At 40.2% G+C, this 14,897-nt stretch overlaps 2 protein-coding genes across 2 annotated transcripts in view; both read left to right on the top strand.

The window, feature by feature from the left end:
• The window catches only part of LOC107653814 (microtubule-actin cross-linking factor 1-like), a 100,041-nt gene extending 89,653 nt beyond the window's left edge, over positions 1–10,388 (top strand). Inside the window, exons 3-10 of the mRNA XM_016440648.1 lie at positions 1,202–1,263; positions 3,294–3,383; positions 4,048–4,143; positions 5,610–5,687; positions 6,601–6,693; positions 9,376–9,440; positions 10,066–10,276; positions 10,374–10,388. Coding sequence (XP_016296134.1) covers positions 1,202–1,263; positions 3,294–3,383; positions 4,048–4,143; positions 5,610–5,687; positions 6,601–6,693; positions 9,376–9,440; positions 10,066–10,276; positions 10,374–10,388 — 710 coding nt within the window. The remainder of the gene's footprint in view (positions 1–1,201; positions 1,264–3,293; positions 3,384–4,047; positions 4,144–5,609; positions 5,688–6,600; positions 6,694–9,375; positions 9,441–10,065; positions 10,277–10,373) is intronic.
• Positions 10,389–12,102: 1,714 nt separating this feature from the next.
• LOC107653813 (uncharacterized) lies at positions 12,103–13,248 on the top strand. The gene has a single exon (XM_016440647.1). The coding sequence runs from the start codon at positions 12,103–12,105 to the stop codon at positions 13,246–13,248; it is 1,146 nt and encodes a 381-aa protein (XP_016296133.1).
• Positions 13,249–14,897: the final 1,649 nt, after the last annotated feature.

Raw genomic sequence — 14,897 nt, 5'->3', positions numbered from 1 at the left:
AAGCTTTGCTCCACTGACCGCCAGTTATTTTTACGCAGTTTGCATTAAGTAGTAATGTAGCAAAACGCAGATATTAAAAGGTGAAATTCAGTAAACACCTTATTGATGATGTATATTTTGTGCAGGCAAGCATATGAACCCAGAATATAAACACAATGTGCAAAGTTTCACGTTAAATGGTTTCCCATAGAAAACCATTAGAAGGAAAACACTGAACCATTAAGCGGATTGCGTTCATATTCCGGCCTCATCTGCTTGCCTATGTAAACTATGCATCATTAATATAGAGAATATTACTGTTTTAAATATATTAAGGCACTTTAAGTGTTTTTACCATGTTTTGTCTCACTGTTTAATGATTGAAATATTGCCGTGGGTGCTTAATATGGATTGCAAATGGCCAAAACGTGCATTTTGTTCACCTACCTTTGTTTTATTCTTTTGAGAGGTGATCTAAATATTTGCGGCTGTGAAACAGATGGAAAATTGACAGGCTTGTCCTGCAGTTCTATGGATGTTTTGCCCTCCAGGTCTTCGGCTGGTCACGTGACTGAAAGCTATGAAGTACTCCAGTCTTCAGTGTCACATGATCATTCAGAAATCATTCTAATATGCTGATTTGATGTTGAAGAAACATTATTATCAATTCTTCCTATTAAACATTCTTATTGATATCAATGTTGAAAACAGTTGTGCTGCTTAATATTTTTGTGGAAACCATAATACATATTCCATATATTCACAAGATTCTTTAAATAGAAAGTTTATTTAAAAAAAGGAGCATTTATTTGAAATACTATCACTTTTTTTTATCAATTTATATTTCTTAAAAAAATAAATAAAAAGTATAATTCAATAAACACAATAAAATAATAAAATAAAATAAATCTTACGGACCCAAACATTTGAATTGTAGTGTATTTACAATATGGCTTTCTATTAAATCATGTGACTACAGGTAAAATGTATTATTTATATTAATGTATTGTTCATTAAAATACATGATTTTGCATTTTATGATCTGGTGTTTGAATTCAGGCTATTTAAAGCAAGACTGGAGGGAAGCTTGTAAATAATACACAGCATGATGCTTAGTCCTCTCATGTGTTACATAATTAACCCAATCTCTCTTCCTCCCCCCTTCTCGCCTCTTCCTCTCTCTCTTTTTCTGCTGTTTCCTCTTCTATCTCTTTTTTCACAGATGAACGAGACAGGGTGCAGAAGAAAACTTTCACAAAATGGGTCAACAAACATCTCATAAAGGTACAGTCCAGCACGCCGGGTTATTTTCATCTTTTCTGCTGCACTGCACAATGATGAGGACTGTTGGCTTCAGTCCTGCTGAACACACGGCACGCTCACACGTTCACACTCACACATAAGACTCAGGGACTGATCTCTTTAATATCAGGACACTCGCAGCAGGTCCTGCAAGTCAACGATTGTACAGGCACTGTTATTCATTTAATAATAACACAATGACAAAGGTGTCTCCCCAGTGTTTTGTCCATATGACTCTGAAAAGACGTTCAGCATGTTGTCATGCTGCAGAACTATATTTGTGAGTCTGGTAATCCTCTATAACTCCTGCCCCACTGAGTACAGATCATGAGAGCAAAGAATGTTGGGTATTTCAAGGACAGGGCAGATGACCAACTGCAGAAGGGCCAGAGTTATTAGGTTAGAGATAGTGGCCTCATAACTCTGCCAGTATGCTGTAATATAGGTCAGATCACAGGAAATGAGATAGGTTTGCAGTGCACAATGTTAGACTCTACAAGTAGTGAGTTATATATACTCGACCTCTGTGACCCTTTTGGGACCTCTTTATATTGTATTAGAGACGACAGACTCTAATGGCAGACGACAGTAGGTGATGATACCTGTTAGCGTTGTGTTTACACATCTCTCTTAATTTCTGGCAGGTGAACAGGTATGTTGTTCCCCTCAGGCAATGTTACACTGACTGAAAGCAGTGTGTGTAGATTGTGTCACGTCTGTTTGTTTGTCCTTTACACACTCCTAACATAAGCACTGCAAAAATGTTAAACCTGTCTAAGAGGGGTTGCACAATGTACCTGTCTACAGGAATGACTGCTGACTACAGAGGGAGGAAGCGTTTGAGTGTGACACATTTTATTATTATGTAATACTCCACCACTAGGGTATTACTCCAGTGCCCAAGTATAGTTTGTTATTCTCTGTCAATGGCAACAGGGCATCCCCTGGTAATGCACCTGTGATAAACACTGAAATGACATGAGAGAGACAGAGGTGGAAAGAAATTATTACGTTGTGTTCAGGGAGTGTGGGAACACAAATATGAGCATAACAATATTAGTGACATTGATCATGTGATCAGATACAGACTGCCAGATGTTCTTGTTTGCACTGAAGTACAAGATGCTCTTTGAATCTTCTTAAATCATGCTGGAAGACATGATTCAGTTTTTACTCAAACACTGCTAGCTTCAAATTCTCATTATTTTTTTTAGTTTAGCTTTTCACTCAAATTAATATAATTAGTAATGGAAAAATGTAATATGTTGAAAAAAAAATATAATATATTTTAAAATGTAATTGATTTAATTTATGCATTTATTTGAAATATAAATATTTTTTGTAACATTTTAAATGTCTTTACTGTCACTTTTGATCGATTTAATGCATTCTTGCTGAATAAAATGATTAATTTCTTTAAAAAATAAAAGTAGTACTGGCCCCATACATTTGAGCAGTATATCGTATATAGTGTTTTTTGTTTTTTTTCTGAATTGAGTGAAATAAAGGGAGGGAATGGAGAGAGAGGATAGTGAGACTCACAGTTGTCAGGATGTTCTTTTATACTCAGCAGATGGTTCTTCTGTGGCACTATGGGGAGGCAGCTGTGTTGGATCTTCTGTGTACAGTTTAGGATCTCTGAATCCACAAACACACACACACACACACACACACTTGCACACGCACTTTAGTACAGAACTTTTCTATTGCTATTTTACTGGCCCATCTCAATGAGTTTGGCGTCCTCTGCTGGTTAGAGTTAGTGTACTGCAGTTGTCTCTCTACGAAACTAATTTACTATTTTATCCAAACAGCTTTTGTTTGCTAATTGTCCTTTAAATACAGTTTGATGTATAAAGTCAGCCTGTTACCAAACATGGTAATTCTAGCACAAACCCTATTGAAAACGTTACACCATTGCATATAATACAAACGCTTACACATAGGCCTCAAAAGACTGTAAGGAATTCAGCTATCTCACTCTAACTGTATTTCTCTCTCTTTCTCTCAAGGTGCGGAAGCACATCACAGACCTGTATGAGGATCTAAGGGATGGGCATAACCTCATTTCCCTGCTTGAGGTGCTGTCTGGCGTCACATTGGTGAGAAATTAACTACCATTACCTTAACACACACAGGTTATGCATAAGGTTGTACACAAATTTGATTCCAGTGCTTTACGCAATTCTCCTGGGCAATTCATGGGGCAGAGATTTGCTTTATTTTCCATAATGCAATTCAGAGCCACATGGTGCCTGGGGATCATGTCACATGAGTTGACCTGGGGGTTAGGCTGATGTCATTAAGTGTCCTGGCTTGTGGCTGATGTTGCCGAATGCAGATACAGGCCTTGCAACAGTTAAATAGCTGAGTCTGATATGTACTGCAATGTGTTGTAATGACATCTGCATTAGTACATTATTTCTGCACTCAATCTTGCCCACTCTGATGGCTGGGGACCATGATGCACTGGGGCAGACTGACTGACGGGTGGATTAACAGAGACAGACTGCTGACACACCACCTGCCCTCTACAATTGCTCTATCTCTCCATCTCCGTTCCTTTCTTTCACCTCATCTTTTTGTTTTTTTATATATATATATTTTGGATTTTGCACTTTTTATTTGTTGTTTTTGTTTAGCTTCACTCTCTCCCTCTATCTTGTTTTCATTTTTTTAACTGTTGTTTTGTACATATATCAGCACTTCAACACTGTTTTTGTCTTCATCCTTTTCCTGTGACCCTCTCTATGATGATGTCATCAGCACAAGGGCACGTCAACTCTGCGGAGAACGTCTGTGTCACGCGCACTCCCACTCATCCTGCTGGGTGGGGAGGATGAGGAGGATGGAGCTCAGGGAGTATGTGTGACCCCTCCCCCTATTGAAACAAACACAGTCACACACAGTCAGCTGTGTACACTGCATGGCGTGGACTCCAAGGACAGGTCAATTTCGTAAATATGCGGAGGGCAATGTCTAATACGCCAATGCATAATTCATGATGCCAGACATAATTTGATTTATTACATTTAGGTGTGTGAGAGACCTCGCCTTGTGTACACATTTTATATACACTTCACTTCAGTACTGCCAACGCTCACGTCACATGCTCACATTGAATCTGATGGCTTTGACACGTTTGCCCTATTGTGGGGGTTTTCTGGTCACCTGTTTGCAGGTTTGCTGTACATGCTGCTGCATTTGTGGGTGATAGTGAGCATGCTTTGCATGTAAGGGTGTGCGAGTCTGCTACGTGACCTCAGTAGAGAGTAGTGATAGACCGATATATTGGACAGGCCAGTCAATTGGATGATATTTGGCTATTTAGATTATTGGCCATGCCTGGCTGATAAATAAAATTAGCCATTTGGCCTTATCAATAGATTTGACCTTTCAGCCTTGTCAATAGATATTTTCTGTTTTCAAACCTGAGGAAATTTTGGTACATCTTATTGTAATATTGTAAAATTGTAATATACAGCTTACAATTCAAAGGTTTGTGGTCAGTAAGATTTTTTAATCAATTATTTTATTCAGCAACAACAAATTAAATTGAATAAAAGTAACACTAAATAAATTTACAGAAAATTTCTATTTCAAATCAATTCTGTTCTTTTGAACTATCTGTTCCACAAAAATATGAAGCAGCACAGTTTTCAACATTGATAATAAGAAGAAGCACCAAATCAGAATCTTACAATGATTTCTGAAGGATCATGTGACACTGAAGGCTGGAGTAATGACTGCTGAAAATTCAGCTTTGCATCACAGAAATAGATTGCATTTTAAAATATATAGAAAACGGTTATTTTAATAATATTACTGTTTTTACTGTGTTTATTTGTTAACAAATGCAACCTAACTGAGCATAAAATACTTTGTTCAATTTCAAAAACATTACAAATCTTACCAACCCTAGACTTTTGGATGGTAGTGTATATTGGTATTATATCGGCCATCTACTGCCCTGCATGCTAGATATTGCTATTGGTCACCCACTAGCAGAGAGATGTTAGCAGGCAAGGCAGAGTGTGTGAGATTTGTAAAAATACAATAATTATTTAGATTTGCTGTTTGAATGGTTTGCTAATGGTGACATTTTCACAGTATGCTAACAATTTCCTGTGACTCTGAGACAGGATTATTAATTACTGATGATCCTGAGAGGGTCTTGTGTTATTTTGCAGTGTGCTGCTTTTGCTGCTTTCAGGCTTGTGCTAATGAAACAGTCCTGTTTTCACACAGACCTCCAATTTGCCCTGATTATCAGTGCACTCATCTGCATTCTCTCTGTTTCTCTCTCACTCTCTTCCTGTCTTCAATAGCCCAGGGAAAAGGGTCGCATGCGATTTCACCGACTCCAGAATGTGCAGATCGCCTTAGACTTCCTTAAGCAGAGACAGGTATGAATGTCTACACTTACGCATTCTCACTCTCAGAAACAATCACAAGTCGCTTTTTACAGATTGTCAGCTCTTTATTTATAAATGCAAGGACTTAACCAAATATTCAAGATTGGGTAGGCTAAAATAAGATTCTGGGGCTAAAATATTATTCTGAATACTGGGGAGGACGTGTCCCCTTTAGTGTTGAGGCTAGTTACCCTCACTAATGGACTAATGTCATGCACATTTAGGGGAAGTGAATACAAGATGATAGCTTGGGACTTCTGTGTCCTTAGTCTCATTGTGCTTCAGTTGGCAGCATGGCTCTGAGATAACATGACCTGGAGTTGATAGATGTGTTCTGCCCCATAGAAGTCTGTCCAATCCCCTCTCTGTTGTCACCCCAGCCCAAGGTCCCTAAACCAGACAAAATGCCAACCTGCACCCTTCTCCCAGTACACAGTACATAGCTTCTGACAGCTGTAAGCGTAAGAGGACAACAAATGACAAAGCTGTCCTGAAATTACATTACATTGCCAGTTTTCATGTGTTTAGGCCCTAGGCATTTTTAGCAGATTCAAGTAATGTTACAAGGCGCGTTTCCATTACCCTTCAAATTGCACAAATTGAAATTGCGAATTGAAAATGGAAACGCGTCAATTTCACAAAAACTCCCATATATCGCCAAAAACTTTTTACGCTTGCATGAGGTGGTTTTTCCCGCCGTCATTTCGCAATACTTTTTTATCAACATTTATAAAATATCGCCAAAGTTTTGCGCCTATAGTGTTTTTGGGGGCAATCAGACTGTTTACACCAAATTGCTTGTAACACTTCAAAGAGAAAGGAAAACTTGAAATCGCATCATATGACCCCTTTAACTCATTCAGATAGTTCCCACTAATGAGAGTCTTCTGTTGCTTTAATGCAGGTCAAATTAGTGAATATACGCAATGACGACATCACAGATGGGAACCCAAAGCTGACACTGGGACTGATCTGGACCATCATCCTTCACTTCCAGGTAAGTTCACCTTAGTCACAGCTGTGTCCTACTTGAATCTGTAGGGTTCAACACAGCATGCCAGAGTTAGAGCTGACTCTGCTTAATGCTAATAGCGGCTGTTTACCAGCCTCTCATGTCCACAGCTGTCAGTTTGAGCAACAGGGATTTGCCCATGGCAAGAATAAAAGAACTCAAGAGGGAATGGTTCATGAGGAGAATGTGATGGATGGAGTACAATCCTAAACTCAGACTTTGAATATGCTTAGGGAACGGTTTATGCTGTATGGAGCTTCAATATATAAGGCCCGGCAGTCTGCCTGTTTTGCAGAATGGACAGAGGTTGCAGACAATTCTAGACAGGCACTGCCAGCCTGCATGCTGATAAAGAAACAATAATCTTCAGAAATTGGCCCTGTAGAGCACATTTGTGAAATGGCCTTCAGTTTTCTACAGTATACTTATGGGTCAAACTAGAGAAGTAAGGTCTGTTGGATGGATACTGCGCTGCTGGATGGTAGAATTGAAATGTCCCATTTATAAAGGCAATTTAAATAAGATGTGCGTTAGTTAATCCGAAGCAATAAAACGATATTTTCGCCCTTGCTCTATAATGGAATACTAGTGCAGATTGTGCAAACCATATTAATAATGTACTAAAATAATCAAATGACCAGTTAACTTAATTTTTTATGCAAATTTTTGTAGAAAGCTTAAAATTTGGGGCAGTCTGATCAAATAATGACTCAAGAAAGATATATTCAAATCACTGTTGTTAGTTACTGTTTCCATTCATTCTTGTGAAATGCATTGTATGCAGTACTATATTCTCTGATTGTAGTCTTCATGTTTTAGCAAACATAGTATATCATGTATACGAAAAATTGCATGCTATGTGCAGTATACAGTTGTGAAGTTGTAGCCTATTTCATTCTCTCTGATTGTAGTCTTCATGTTTTAGCAAACATAGTATATCATGCATACGAAAAATTGCATGCTATGTGCAGTATACAGTTGTGAAGTTGTAGCCTATTTCATTATGAACATAACATTAGTCACCCATCAGCTATGAGAAAAGGCCACAATGCTAATTTAATAAAGACTAGCTCTTACCAAAAATAATAAAACTGTTATGATAATTTACTCTCTGCGGATCATTTAAAAATGTTCTATTAAATGTTATTTAAAATATATAGTTATCATGTACTGCATACTAGCTGCACTTCCCAGGATCGTCCAGCAGAGGACACTGTTATTATCAACAGAGCGGTGACATCACAAGGTGACATGCAGCTGGTTGCCAAGGTGATTGTGTTTAGTATGACCCCAAAGCATTCTTCAATCAGCATGATTCAGCAGAAAAGAGTGGAGGAAGCATAGGCCTCATGAAATAGCAAATAAAAAAAAAATATATATTTAGATATAGATTTAGACAGATTTTAGATTTAGAAATGCAACCACTTATGTGTTTTTTTTCCTCCGATTCTTCAATCAGCATGATTCAGCAGAAAAGAGTGGAGGAAGCATAGGCCTCATGAAATAGCAAATAAAAAAAATATATATATTTAGATATAGATTTAGACAGATTTTAGATTTAGAAATGCAACCACTTATGTGTTTTTTTTCCTCCACAGTGCTTGAATCTGATATTTTTACATCCAATATATTCTAACAATGACTAAAGAGCAGAGATTTGAAACAAACTATCAATTATCTAGACTAATTGCATGTAATTGGATCAGAACAGAGCAGGCCACTGGCACACAAATAAGTACTTGTAAACTACTGAACTAAAACATTTTAATAATTGTACACAGGGATGAACAGAGGCAATAAAAAAAAAACAAGGAATGGGACTTTTAAAACTTGCATACTTAATTGCGATACTTAACATTGCTTAATTATGAAACAATGGAAATGAGACAACAGTCCACAAAGCAGAGCATGCCACTGACACTAAGACAGTATGGAGAATTTGATTTGGTTAAACATTTCAACATTAGCTTTGTTATTTTCTGTCAACCAAAAATATATTGGAGGGAGGAATAAAAGGCTGGATGGTAGACCACTATAGAAACGCATAATGTTATTTTTGTGATGAACAAGTTTACTCTTGTCATTGTAAACTAAGTTCAAGTTGGTCCACTTCCAAAGGTGTACGGTAACATGGCATGATCTGTAATGTCTTGCAGCCAAAATTACAAAAGCACAATATAACATAGCATGACTCATTTACAGAAACATCCAATTGAATCATTTCAGCAGAGGCACATTAGGAGCCATTAGGAGTTGCTGTTTGTCAATAGAAGCAATTGAAACCACTCCCGTAAGCACCATTTTGATGCATACTGTACATTCACTTCAGACAGCCAAGAGAGACTAGCTATCCAACCTCCCCCACACTCAATCTGGGACACTTCCCTCTGTTTTGAAACCACCGCTGTTATTTAGGCTAACAGCAGCCTTTCGAAATTGTGTTTTGTATATCCTCATATTTTTGTCTAAGTTTAGGATCCTGTGGGAAAATACCAATCAGGCTTCAGTGTATTAGCCTAGGCTGAATTTGGCCCAGCTGTCTCTGTCACAAAAAGAACTGATCTGATTGGCTAATATGTTAGTCACATAAAAGGTGTGGTTGTCTGGCCAGCTGGGTCGTTTGGCAAAGATTGTAGTGTGCTGAAATCTTATGCTCTCTATCTGCAGGATAAAGCTGATAAATGTGTGCCGGTCTCTGTCAGTAAACAGAAATTTACCCCATCTCAGTTACAGTACAGGAGACTCTGGATGCATGACAATTAGGCTGATTCAAAATAAGCAAAACAAAAAAAAAGTGGGCTCAGCTGGCTGATTATAATGGTATCACAGTTTTTTCTGATTGATTTATTGCCTGTTAATTCATCACCTTCCTTTGCAATCCTGCTCGTGTATGCTGCTTCTGATCACATGACTAAATACCATCACAGTGCTGTATTTTGTGTAGCAGTGTCTATAGAAAAGGGATATCTTCACCTTCATGTCTACAAAGTGTGGTCACATTTACTGCTATTTGCCGAATTTCCGCTGACAAAATCCAGTAATTTCAGTAGGGATCCATGCAATCGGGAATTTCGTGTGAGGGGGATAGATTTCCCCGCACAGATTAAGCATTGGGTTCAAATGGTCATGTGGATGTGCAGTATTGACCAACAGCCTGCAAAATTTCTTTAGAATTTAACTAATGTGAGTGAAATATATATGTAGGAGAGGAGAGGCAATCATGTCAGCTGTGAAATAACATGTATGTTAAGGGGCAACAATTATTTCAGGTTCATTCTTTTCTTGCAGTCTCGGGCTGCCAACCAATTGAAGGCTCTTTGATTGGTGTGCATATGTGCATGTGTGTTGAGCTCCGAGCTCACCAGGCATCAGAGCAGGGAGGGAGGGAGGGATGAGCACGTGGATAGGAGGAAAGAGCGAGGAGGTGGGAGAGAGGGAGGAGGAGGAAGCTAAAACAGCAGCAGCGTATTCAGTGAAGCTGCAGCAGACTGTAGATGAAGCTCTTTTTTCCACTGGTGCCTACCAGTTAGAGCAGAGGAGCTACCCAGCAACTGAGAAGAGGACACATGTAGCCTGCTATTACTGGAGCCCCTGGCTTCCTCTCTCCCCGGCAGGCCTCTTGAAGCACATCACATATACAGCGACACGTATGCTTTCAATCTCAGAATCGGGATCGCTGAACCCTGCAGACGCACACATGTAAGTCACACGTTTTAATTTGCACCCAGGTTGTGCAAAGGAGAACACCGTATCAATCGGATCAATTTCGCCATGCTTGACTGATGGAGCTACGCTTTTTTCAACACTGAGGCAACCACTCTTCTCCGAGGCCAACAGTGCAGCTCCTGGTTGGGGGAGGATTTCTCTGGATTTCCCTCTTTTCCTCTTCCAGCCACGGTTCAACTGCCCAGCCCAGCCCTATCCTGGCGGCGTTCTAATTAGATTCCACAGCCAGAGAAGCCGACAGTATCAGGGAGCGGCACCTTGTCAGCTATCACTCTTTCTCTCATCGGCTCACCCCAATCTAGGGACGTACACTGCTTAGTGGCAGAACAAGGAAGACAGGATGGTTTGAAATCGTGTCTACTTGATATATGGGAGTGGACTATGTGCTAAACCACATCTATAACCAGTCATGTCAGCAGGGGGAAAGTGGTTGTTGAATTTTGCTGGCTGGAGGTGAGGTCTTCACTCATGGTAGTCAGTATCCTCTTTATTGACTTGAATGTGCTGGTGTCAGTGCATGGGATGCCAGTTTCCGTGGCAGCAGTGGCGAGACGCTTAGTACCTTGCCCCTCCCCTTCTTTCTCTTCATGACTGGAGACTTGTTTTAATGGAGTTTGCATGCCTGGGACGTGAAACACTCATAGCTACAGGTGTGAAGACCAAACATCACCTGACATGGGCTGGTTATGCTTGGCTGATGAAGGGAACAAAAGATGTTCTGATGGGTTGTGACTAATTTGTAGATGAGATGCCTGACTGTGCACTTTAATCCATTAGCAGCTGATCTGGTACCCGTTACACAGCTTTACTGTAAGTGTCCCACAGGATTTCTACAACTGCTACCCAAAGCATGACCTACCCTATGTGATGTAAGCACGACGGACTGCAGTGATCAATAATGTGTACTTAAGATATTCAGAGAAGCAGGTGTTTCTAGGCATCTTACTGTACACACATGAATACATATTTAGACATGGTTTTCTCCAGTTTTATTTGTGTGCAAGCTGATGATTAGTGCATCCTAATTATACATCCTGATGCAGAGATATTGAGCATGTGCATGTGTGCTCACAGGAGTATGGCTTTGTATGTCTGCAGTGCAGTTTTATCACGGTTCTCACCTTGAGGAATATCTATAGTGTCTTCTATAATAGTGTGTCATCGAGTACCATGACAAATGGCTTGCTATTTAACACATAACTTGTGAAATGGGCTAAAAGCCATCAGTTTTTCTTCAGTCAGTGCTGCACCATCTCTGCATCATGAGAGAGTGAAAAAACATCAAAAGCCTTGCCGTAGGATTTTAATATTTTATAAAGGGCAGTAACCTATATTCAGCATCATGTCCTAGAGGCTTACTAGGACCTTAAGTGATATTTGGTTTAGGTTAACTGCAACATTGCCTGAACAACATCAGAACGAGAAGACCAAGCAACAGGAGGTATGACTGCTGTACAGATTATAGTTGAGACATGATGTCCTGGGAGAACCTAACCTTGTACCAATCCCTCTTGTCATAGTTAATACTTTTTGTCATGATTTTCACTCCAGATGAGTCATTAACTTTTTAACTTACCTTACCAGCTGACTCAGGCTGACTGTTTCACTCCCATTGTGGACATTTTTTCCTTTTGGCTCATATTTATTTTTACTCTGTCTCTATGAGATATGGGGAGCTCCCTTGGTTGTGTGAAACAACCCAGGGATGCTGGACCAGGTGGTGCTGCACCACTATCAACCAAAAGAAAACTTCGCTTTAGACGAAAACGAAAGGTCAAACAGAAGTTTAAAGGTGCCGAAGGGGAGGACAAGAGAAGCCACATCCTTGAAGAGAAGGACAGTGGAAGCATTGAAGTTACGGAGGAGTCTACGACAAGAGCCCCTGATTCAACCAAATTGGCATCTGGACAAATAACTACTGAAACTGATACACCCACCAATGTTGTCCTTGTTCCTGGTATGGCCCCAATATTTGGAAGCACAGGGACATTGCGTGGCAGCAAGATGGCTATTCTTTCCCCAGATCCCAGTCCAGCCTGGCTGGGGGCACTTCGCCAGTTTGAGGTAGAGGGACTCTGCGAAGAATCTCATGCTGAATTAGAGCAAGGCAACACAACACCTGGAGGAGGAAGAGTCTGTAAGGTTCGAGAGCGAGTTCAGGGGGTGTTAGAGAGACCCTGTCTTTTACGCTCCAAACGTGGTGACCTGGAAGTAGAGAAGGAAGGAGGGGATGTGCATGGGCAGAGTGAACTGATGTTCAGTGAGCCCTCAGAAACTGAGAAGAAGGGAGTTGTTCACATTCGTGAGTTTGAAGGGCAACTTTGTGTGGTCCGAACTGTCTATCCAAGGGACTATGGGTCGCCCGTCTGGCGTGACAAAGAACTTGAGGTCCATTCTGGACCTCCAGCTGCATCTCCTGTTACTGGAGGCATTACGAAAATACAAGTGTCCACAACTCAAGTGCGACCACCCGGAAAGAACGACTCTGCCAAACCAGCAACAGCTGCAGCTCGGGAAAAAAAAGGGGAAGAGTTCCTATTTGACAACTCTGCTCAAGTAGCTGAAGGTTTTGGCCCCCCACCACAAGACCTTCAGTCTTCAGGTTATGCTAGCGATGTGCCTCTCACCTCGCCCGAGACGGGAGGTGCTGTTCAGACTGATTGGGGGAGTTCCTCTGATGTGCTTGATTCTTCCGTGCTTGAGAGTCCCATCTCCCCCCAAGAGATACCGGCTCAACCCTCCACTCAGGTCAGATTCTTTTCTCGTTGTCTTCCTAAAGCTCTTTTATATGGCTTTTGTAGAATAAAAGGGTAGAGTTTAAAGCTGACAACTTTGACGAGGCTTGGGTGTGAATTGGGGGTATAGGTGTTTGTGTGTTTTGCACTTCTATTTCTACACTACTATCTCTCGTGTGACTTTTTCAGCTGTGCATAGAAAATACCAAATCCTTCCTGAACCTCTCCCAGGAGCCTAATCAGTACTGCCCAGACCATCTCTCACTGTCTGCCTCCTTCCCTTCCCTCCATTCCTCATTATTGTCCTTCCTTCATCCCACCCACTCTCTTTCTCATCATTCCTGATGCTCTAGGTTCTGTATTTGAGTAAAACTGCCTGGCATTGCCAAAAACATGATCACAAGTTATGTTCACAGACATTTTGTCAGCTGTTTATCTTTTTCCTCTCTGCACCAGTGTGATTGTTGCATATTTGTATCTGTTGCCTGCCCTCCCTTGCCAAGTGCTCCACCTGCACACTTAAGAGTTATGGCTGGTGGAGAGGGATTTCATGGCCTCGTTACAGACATTCCAGCAGTGTGCTAGCTGCACTTGGTTTATTAAATGCTCAATTTTAAGTATATTCAAACCATGACTGTGCATGCCGTTTCAGTGATGTCCACCTAGCTATATTCCTGCCACTGTATCAGAAATGCAGCACAAATGTGGAAAACAAAGTCCGCATGCACACACCCAGAAATGCACATCATACAGTCAATTGTTGAGTGTTTAAATGCAGTCTCAATGATCTCTTGCCATAGAGCAAACTGTCTTCTATCGAGTTCAGTACAGTATGTGATGGCTGCAGTTAGGGCTGGGCGGTATATCGAGTTGGTATGATATATCGATATTTTCTTTGTAAGCGATTCAATATGAGGCAATACCGTTTATATCGATATACAGTAGTTTGATACGAGCGCATCTGAAAATATAGCAGAGGATACAGACTGAGCTGCTGCGGAGAAAGTGCATAATCCAATTTGTTCTAAACATGTGACAAGCTTCATATTAAGGCCTTTAAAAACTGGTAAGACATAGTTTATAGTTTGGTTTCGCATATTAGTTTAAACGGCTCGGCCCGTCATATGCTCTGACAGAAAGGCTGCGTGTGCCGCTGACAGTAGGCTACTCGCGCTGTTTAATGTGTTTGAGATGTGCTGTCTTCTTGAATGCATAACTTATATTTCACAGGTATATTTTCCGTCTGTAAATGTTAGAAAGCCATGGAAATATTTCCATTTTTCTATCAGAAGTGCATGAGCTTTCTGCTTTGGGATTCTCCGCTAAACTTCACAGACTTCAGTGAACGAGCGCCGCCGCGCGCATTCGTGCCAAACAGACGGAGCCCAATTAAATATCAGCGCAATAATTCTGACTAAAATATACATTTCGCTGAAATATTTGTAGTTGGACAATAAATGTGACATGTAGAATTTTAAACCTACAAGTAAGTCTATTTTTATGATAGCACTGACTGTAAAGTGACTGTAATGGGGTAATCAAAATAGCCTAACACAACTCTGTGCTTCTTCTCATTTATTTTCATTTTTAGTTTAGTGAATTTAACTTCTGATTTAAAAGCCTTATTTTTGTTTTTAGATTGCAATGTTACAATGTTAGAATGAAATGTGATTTTAACCCTTTTTTGCACATAATATAAAGGCTTACATGGTTACATTCACTTTATTT

Source organism: Sinocyclocheilus anshuiensis, unplaced genomic scaffold (genome assembly GCF_001515605.1).
Source record: "Sinocyclocheilus anshuiensis isolate Anshui unplaced genomic scaffold, SAMN03320099.WGS_v1.1 scaffold223, whole genome shotgun sequence".
Lineage (NCBI taxonomy): Eukaryota > Metazoa > Chordata > Actinopteri > Cypriniformes > Cyprinidae > Sinocyclocheilus > Sinocyclocheilus anshuiensis.
This window is presented reverse-complemented; position numbering and strand designations above follow the sequence as displayed.

Bases quoted from the DNA above. Each gene is read 5' to 3' on its own strand.
- LOC107653813 (XM_016440647.1), top strand. From the start codon at position 12,103: ATGGGGAGCTCCCTTGGTTGTGTGAAACAACCCAGGGATGCTGGACCA.